The sequence below is a fragment of the Corylus avellana genome, chromosome ca1, assembly GCF_901000735.1.
Source record: "Corylus avellana chromosome ca1, CavTom2PMs-1.0".
NCBI classification, from domain to species: Eukaryota; Viridiplantae; Streptophyta; class Magnoliopsida; order Fagales; family Betulaceae; genus Corylus; species Corylus avellana.
The window spans coordinates 30,867,076-30,874,675 of record NC_081541.1 but is presented as its reverse complement, the minus strand read 5'-3'; the positions used below and the strand labels follow the sequence as shown (position 1 = coordinate 30,874,675).

At 36.0% G+C, this 7,600-nt stretch overlaps 2 protein-coding genes and 1 non-coding gene across 3 annotated transcripts; all 3 read right to left on the bottom strand.

The window, feature by feature from the left end:
• Positions 1 to 1,351: 1,351 nt before the first annotated feature.
• LOC132167931 (acetylserotonin O-methyltransferase-like) lies at positions 1,352 to 2,514 on the bottom strand. The gene is made up of 2 exons (XM_059578978.1): positions 1,750 to 2,514; positions 1,352 to 1,648 (listed from the first exon to the last, which is right to left on the bottom strand). The coding sequence occupies exons 1-2, from the start codon at positions 2,512 to 2,514 to the stop codon at positions 1,352 to 1,354; spliced, it is 1,062 nt and encodes a 353-aa protein (XP_059434961.1).
• A 2,552-nt stretch (positions 2,515 to 5,066) lies between these two features.
• LOC132168276 (U5 spliceosomal RNA) lies at positions 5,067 to 5,182 on the bottom strand. Its single transcript, XR_009438796.1, has one exon. It is a non-coding gene; the product is annotated as a U5 spliceosomal RNA (small nuclear RNA).
• Positions 5,183 to 5,735: 553 nt separating this feature from the next.
• Positions 5,736 to 6,848, bottom strand: LOC132169791 (flavonoid 6-O-methyltransferase 4-like). The gene is made up of 3 exons (XM_059580761.1): positions 6,837 to 6,848; positions 6,194 to 6,265; positions 5,736 to 6,066 (listed from the first exon to the last, which is right to left on the bottom strand). The coding sequence occupies exons 1-3, from the start codon at positions 6,846 to 6,848 to the stop codon at positions 5,770 to 5,772; spliced, it is 381 nt and encodes a 126-aa protein (XP_059436744.1). The 3' UTR covers positions 5,736 to 5,769.
• Between the last annotated feature and the right edge of the window lie 752 nt (positions 6,849 to 7,600).

Sequence of the window (7,600 nt, the reverse complement as noted above, 5' to 3'; positions counted from 1 at the left end):
GTGGCCAATCAATCACCTCTAACATAATGAGATGCTCATGTGTGCGACTTCTTATGTTATGTTGAGGGCTGCCCTCTCCTCCCTGGAGGTGGCCATGAATTGCCAATTGCCATGGAACCACCTTTTATTTTTTATTTATCATAGTTTTTTGAAGTAATAAGTGATCCTTTATCCTATAAAAATAAACACATGTTTTCTCAAAATATTCCTATGAGAAGATGTGAAAATTTTTCTCAATAGATCTGTTGTATTTTGTTTCTAAAAAGCTCTTTGTTTTGTGTTTTGAAAAGTGAATGGACACAGTTTTCTTCTAAATTGGGATAAAAAAAACATTTTCTACCCAATCTATAAAAGTGACAACAAAGTTTTATTTTAAATTGGGTTGAAAAAATTTCATCTAATTCATATCATATTTATAGATTGGATATGCTTGTGTCATTTTTATAAATTGAGTAGTCCAAGAAAACCCTTGCCGCAGCGCATACTGGTGATAGATACTACCATCGAGAGTACGAATACCCCCATCAAACATCTAAATAGTCTTCCTAAAAAGCCATGAAGATTTAGATGATAAGTAATTGTGGAAAAAAGGTTTCCAAAAGGAAACCAGAAAGAAAAGGAAAATAGATCCACTCTACAAACAAAGAGTTTGAAAACCAAACAGATTGGGATAAAAACTAAGCGACAAAGCTGAAAAAATATAGAAAGTTACACAAGATAACAAGAAAAAACTCAAAACACAACAGCTGCGATGGAGGGGAGCTTCGGCAGACACTGCACAGTCCACACCCTGACGCGTGGCTGTCGGAAGGAGCCACACAGGAGGTCGCCGGAAAGCTAGAACGCCGGTGATGACTGTGGATGGGCACGTGTCTGGCAGGGGCTAATGGAAAGAAGTAGATCTGACTTTGAAAAAGCCATTCTTTAAGCCAACACAGATCTAGCCAGTGAAGCGATGAAGGAGGTGATCCATGGTAAAGAGGAAGCGAGAGATCCATTGCGGCTGCTATTTCTTGACAATAAATAGTTCTCTAGAAAACTCTAGAGAATAAAGAGTTGTCTCACGAAAGGAGAAACTCATGAAGAAAGGGAACAAAAACCATGAGAAGGGGGTGGGTGGATGAGGGAAACCAGAAGGTCTCTCCTCCTCAAGCTTAGTCAGCTGCGTTTGAGACAGGAGAGAGAAGAGAGGTTTTTGCTTCTAGAGGAAACCATAATCGTAAATTGCACTCAAAACGAAGCAAGCTACATCAAACAACCTGTCTTGTACAACGTTACTGAAAGAAAATTACAAACTTATATTATATAGGACTAGAAATCCATGCACTATATATATATATATATATATATATTACGGAAAAGCCTCAATGACAGATTGCACAGCACGAATGGGTTTCACTATGTATCGACAAAATCCAGCCTTGCCAAGAACAAATCCCCACTCCTTGAAGGTCCTCTCTTTGCCAGTATTAGTATGGGCCATCATGATCATGTCTAGAGCTAGCCTCACATCAGTTAGCTTGTCCGTTTCTGCTTCTTGAATCACTGCTTCAACAATTATTACCTTCCCTTTTTCCTCTGGAATGGCTTCTCTGCATTTCTTAAGGATTTGGATGCATTCCTTGTCTCCCCAATCATGGAGAACCGACTGCAATTGATCACAAGCCAAATTAATTAATTCATTACCCAAACATGCCTTCTTCTTTTGGGCTTCCTAATTATCACATAAATGATCATATACTAATTTACCTTTAGGCAAACAGCATCAGCCTTTGGAACACTTAAAAACATGTCACCCCCGACATGTTCAACTCCGATGGACTCTGTCGCAACCGAGACAACATGAGGAAGATCGAAGTTGATGCCTCGAAGCCATGGGAATGCCTTCACCAACGTTTGCAAAGTGGTTCCGTTGCCCCCACCCACATCCACCAAACTGCCAAGCCCATCAAATACTTCTGGGAAATCGTGAATCATGGCAGGCACCGCCAACCTAGCATCACAAGCCATTGCCTCATTGATAAGCTGGCTGTGAGCGGGATTCTCTGCAGCATAGCTCCATACATCTTTGCCATGAGTCGCATCAAATGGCGAAGTCTCATTGCCTAGAACACGGGCGCTCAGACTGTGCCATGGTGCCAGCATCACTGGGCTACTTTCTAGTAAAATCAAAGCTGCCATGCTACGTTCTCCATGTCTCCTCAGACGGCGTGACAGAGCCGTTTGTGCATAACCTAGGGAGCCATGGGCGGTGGTGAGTTCCTCTTTGAATATTCCGCGGTGCATTAGAAACCTCATGATGCGGTAGAGGGGGGACGGAGCGCATGCTAGAGCTGACGACAACTCGGATAATGCCATCGGGCTTCCATGGCTTTCAATGGCATCGGCTATCCCAAGCTCAATAGCACACTTCACTACCGCCATTTCAATGAACCCGAATGCGTATTTCCAGATAGCCACTTCCGCTTGTTCCTCTTCCTCCTGCCATGTTGCTTCTCTTTGTGTTTCTTCCATCTCTGATCAGTTTGAGAAATCTAGCTATTTTAGCCTTGCATTTCAGGTCAGAGCTTCATATATACAAGAATGAATAGTTACCGCGCATTAGGAAGCGGAGCTATCACTATCACAGAGATTCTTTCACGATATCACATGTAATTTTTTTTTTCTTCTTCTTTTCTTTTCTCATTTAACTTTTATGATAATTCAGCCAAAGACTGGCCCTCGACTGAAGTTGCTTTCTATATATATATATATATATATATATAATCAAGACAACTAATGAATCTAGGGAATGGACTATTGTGAGTGTATTTGTGAGTATTGTATACCACTTTAAGAAAAGGAAAATATTAGGCTTACAAACACATTTTATAAAAGAAACTTTTACAAACTGATCTGGCATAACATGACTGGGTTTCTCAAAATTTGAATTTATCTCATATCCAATCATGTTGTGTCACATCAGTTTGTAAATTTTTTTTCGTAAAATGTGTTTGTAAGCCTAACATTTTTCTTAAAAAAAAAATGGTGTTCAATATACCTAAGTGGACCGTAGTCCATTAGCTTAAACTTTTAAGCTAGAATTATTTTCAATTATGTGTTATCTTTAACATTTTAAAAGGTTAATTAAGATTCATATTGGGTTGGTCCATGTGACGATGTTGTAATTGTATGTGTCTCAAAAGTCTTATATTAATTCTTTACTTATTACTTAATTTATATAAGTGATTTCAAAAGGTTTCCATTGAAATATTGAATGCTTTTAGCTAATACCACAGACGTGAGTAGTGTGGCTTTTTAGATTTAGTGGATTTAGCTGCCCACCACATAGATCCTTTGTCAGATATGGATTACCAAAACCCTCAAATGATGATAATTGACAGAGAGATTCGAAGGTCCTGTTGCATAAATATATTAAGTATTTGGCCGACAGAGATACCCAAATTCTCAATATAAAAGGAAGCGTCGCATCCAATAAATCTGTCAAATAAGCCAACAACTTCGAAGGGTCCCGAGGAGCTGTGGCGTTTGTAATTGTTGGTTATTTGGCAGATTTTGATCATGTAAGGAAATTGTATTTGTAGGTGTGTAATGAGTTCTGTGAAAGTTATAAAAGAGAAACAATATAATTTTTGGCAAATGGCAAAGAGTTATATTGCATTCTATAAGTAGAGAAGAAGGTCATAAAGATCACACAATTTTCGTTTTCATTCAATTTCTCTCGGGCTCTGTTTTCGGTGTAAAATAAGTTTTGAAAAATATTTTTTATATTTTCGAGTGTTCGGTGCGTCATAAAATAATAGTCAACCAAAAATATTTTCAGTTTGACCGAAAAGTTTATTTAATTTATGTAAAATAGTTTTCATTTTTGAAAACCATAAACTATTTTTCGAGTTTGAACATCTTCTTCACAAATCGATAGGCGTAGCCGAGATATCGTCGGAACCTGCCAAGACTTTATCGAACTACCGTCAGAACCCAGCCAAGACCCTCCAAGACCGAACCGAAACTTCTATACGCAAATTTTCTATAAACTAGTTTGTAGATACAAGCTCCTATCAACCACTAAAGCAACATATATCATTTAAGCTATTAAAAAAACATGTGAAAAGAAGAGAGAGAGAGTGAGAAAATGGAGAAAAGAAGAGAGGGAGAGGGCCGGAGAAACGACAAATTGGTGAAAAAAATTTAAAAAAATATATATTTTTTAATTGAAAAAAAAAATTCCAAAAAAAATTTAAAAAAAGAAAAATTATTATTTTTTAATAATTTTTTTAAAATTTACTGACGTCTCAATTTTGACACGTCAGTAAATTTTAACGTGTCAAACAGTAGTACGTCAGTAAAAAAAATTTACTAACTCCTATGTTTTTCACCTTCAACACAAGTCATTAGAAACGGCACATCAAGAAAGTTTTTTGACGTGTCAGACACATGACACATCAGAAAACTCTGGTCAGGAAAAAAAATGATATTTTGTAGTGACTTCATTTCAAATAAAATGGAGAGAATCCAGTTAGTGTTTTTTAGAAGGGTTAAATTGTCTTTTTCTTTTTTTTGGTCAATTTTACCCCTCTAAAATACACTAACGGGATATTCGCAATTTCATTGAAATAAAGAGGACCATTTTCCAAAAATCAATATTTGGGTTCCTAGATTAGTAAAATGATAATAAGTAATTGTTAAAAATGTTAAAAAAACATGTGAGATATGATACTTCATACTTATTATAGTAGGTTGAAAAAAATTTACTTCAAAACTTTCTGTCTTATTATTTATTGTTGATACATTCACACAAGGAGAGGAGCCTGTTATTTAAGATAGAATCAACGCACAATGAAAAGCCAAGTGTGTAAATTCGTGCGACATTAAATTATTAGTTTTCAATGGATTTATATATTTATTTTTTGCTGTTTGTTTGCATACCATTTTAAAAATCATATAATATTTCATATAATATTATTAATTAACCTAAAAATTAAAACTTTCTTTCACAATATAAAATAGAGAGAGAGAGAGAGAGAGAGAGAGGGCCACATCCAAAATTAAACTAGTTGTATAGGGGCAGAAATATACTGATCAGCCCCTTTAAAAATTGGTGTATGCCACTATGAGCAGCGAGCACACGGTATTCTTTAGTAAAAGGCGAAAGAATAGTTCGCTCTGTGCTCACTGCGAGGCTCCATGAGTTAGATGAATAGTTTACAACATATTATATAGGCTGATAGGCATAGTCCCACTCCGCGTTTTATCTTCTAGTCGATGTGGGAATTGTATCTTCTATATTCATCAAAACATTTGAATACCCATGCCGCGCTTAATGGAATTTGTGCATAGAAGCATTATCTATATACTAGAATCACGATGCTTAAATTAAAAAGAAAGGTGCATCAATTGTCTTGCTTGGTTAATTTGTAGTTTAAATGTAAATGTTTAATTTCCTAAGCATTCCTTCAAACAACCATATTTGAACTACTTACCTATAAAACAATTAATTACTTGGTCAAATCACCACTTAAATCTTAATCCAAAAGATTTAATCAATACATTAACAAATATATCGTATTTCATAGGGATCTCTATTTCTTAAGGCCTTAATCAAATATGTTATTACTTTCGATCTATGCAATCAAACATCTTAATGATCAATTGAGTTGGCCATACTTGCAGTAGTAGCCATTATTCCACAAAAGAAAGAAAGAAAAAAAAGAATTCCAATTAGGACAAGAGATCCATCCACGTGCCTTCGGGAAATGCAACATAACTAAGCTAAGGAAAGGCCTCAATAACAGATTGCACAGCATGAATGGATTTCACTGTATATCTTGTAAATCCAGCCTTTTCAAGAAGAAATTTCCACTCCTTCAATGTCCTTTCTTTGCCGGCATTTGTATGAGCCATCATCGCCATGTCCAGCGCCAACCTCGCATCACTTAGCTCGTCCATTTTCCCTTCTTCAATCACAGCCTCAACAATTATTACCTTTCCTTTCTCCTCTGAAATTGCTTCTCTGCATTTCTTAAGGATTTGGACGCACTCCTTGTCACCCCAATCATGCAGAATCCACTGCGCGCATGTAATTCACAAAGGTTATTTATTTATTTAAGCAATAATTTATATTAAAAAACAAATACGTATAATTAAAGGTCTTTTATTTTCTTACAGTCGGTGTGGGACCATAGCACTTACTTACCATTAGGAAAGCCGCATCGGCCTTTGGAACACTTTGAAACATGTCACCCCCAACACGTTCAACACCATCGAACTCTCACTACAAAAAAACAAATTTTTTTTGACGGAAATTTTCTGACGCTTCTTGGTGTCTGACACGTCAGAAAATTTTTCTGACGTGTCGTTCCTGACGCGTGTTGATTGTTAGAAACGTAGGTGTCAGCAAAAAATTTTTACTGACGTGTTAGAGGGTAGAACATCAGAATTTTCTGACGTTCTAATATACCACACGTCAGAAAAAATTGCTGACGTGGTAAATGTACCACGTCAAAAAATTTTCTGACGTGGTACATTTACCACGTCAGAAAATTTTCTAACATGGTGAATGTACCACGTCAGAAAATAAATTTTTTTCTTTTTTAAAATTTTTTCTGCAGGAGTGGTCTAGAGATTAAATTAATTTAATCTTTATTAATTTAAATTAATCAGAGATTTTTTCTTTATTAATTTTCAATTCAATTATTTTTTTTTTAGGAATTTCTCTGCACCCCACTCGTGTGGCCGGTGCAGAGATTTTCGTTTCTCTGCAGGAGAGGTGCAGAGAAACGAAAATTTTTTTGCTTCTTTTCTCAATTTTTTCTTTCTCTCTTCTTTTCTCCGGCCACCTCGATCTCCATTTTCTCACTCTCTCTCTCTTCTTTTCAATCTCCATTTTCAAAAATTCAAACCCAAAAAATCTTCAAAAAATCAATCTGAAAACCCAAAAACCCAAATGCCAAACTCAACAAATTTTCAAAAACCCAAAAATCTTCTTATCTTCTAGAAGAGATCGATCTCTTCTTCTTTCTCTTTTTTTCTTTTTTTTTTTGTCTTCTGCTTCTCTTCTCCTCTTCTCCTCTTCTTTTTCTTCTTCTTCTTCTTTCTTCTTCGATTTGCTGCTTTCATTGTTTCCCTCTAGATCTAGAGGGAGCTGCCGTGCAAGCATGTGCAGAGAAGCAAGCCAGGAGATTGAGAGAGGAGAGAGAGAGAGTGTGTGAGAAAACGTGCAGATCTAGAGTGTGGAGAATTAATTAAAGGGAGAATGAGAGAGGAGAGAGAGTGGGAGAAATAAATGATGGGGGAAAGAATAAAAAGAGTAAAAAGTTGAAGGAAAAAAGAAGAGGGAAAACTTTTAAAATCCCGCCCATATTTTTGCAACAGTATTGAGGGAATTTCTGACGTGCCATGTGTAGCACGTCAGAAAATTCTGGCACGTCAGAAATTTTCTGACGTGCCACACATGGCACGTCAGGAGTTTTTATAAAAGATTAAAATCTAATTAATATATTTTCTGACGGGTAAAGCACCATGTCAGAAAATTCAGAAAAAAATTATATAATTATTTATTTATATATATACAATAAATAATTAATTCTTGTATCATAATTTT

What these genes read in the sequence shown, in the direction of transcription:
- LOC132167931 (XM_059578978.1), bottom strand. Translation starts at nt 2,514, where the DNA reads ATGGAAGAAACACAAAGAGAAGCAACATGGCAGGAGGAAGAGGAACAA. An exon ending in CTGATGCTGTTTGCCTAAAG is followed by an intron (nt 1,649 to 1,749) that starts GTAAATTAGTAT and finishes GATCAATTGCAG; the next exon opens with TCGGTTCTCCATGATTGGGG.
- LOC132169791 (XM_059580761.1), bottom strand. An exon ending in CCGATGCGGCTTTCCTAATG is followed by an intron (nt 6,067 to 6,193) that starts GTAAGTAAGTGC and finishes ACATGCGCGCAG; the next exon opens with TGGATTCTGCATGATTGGGG.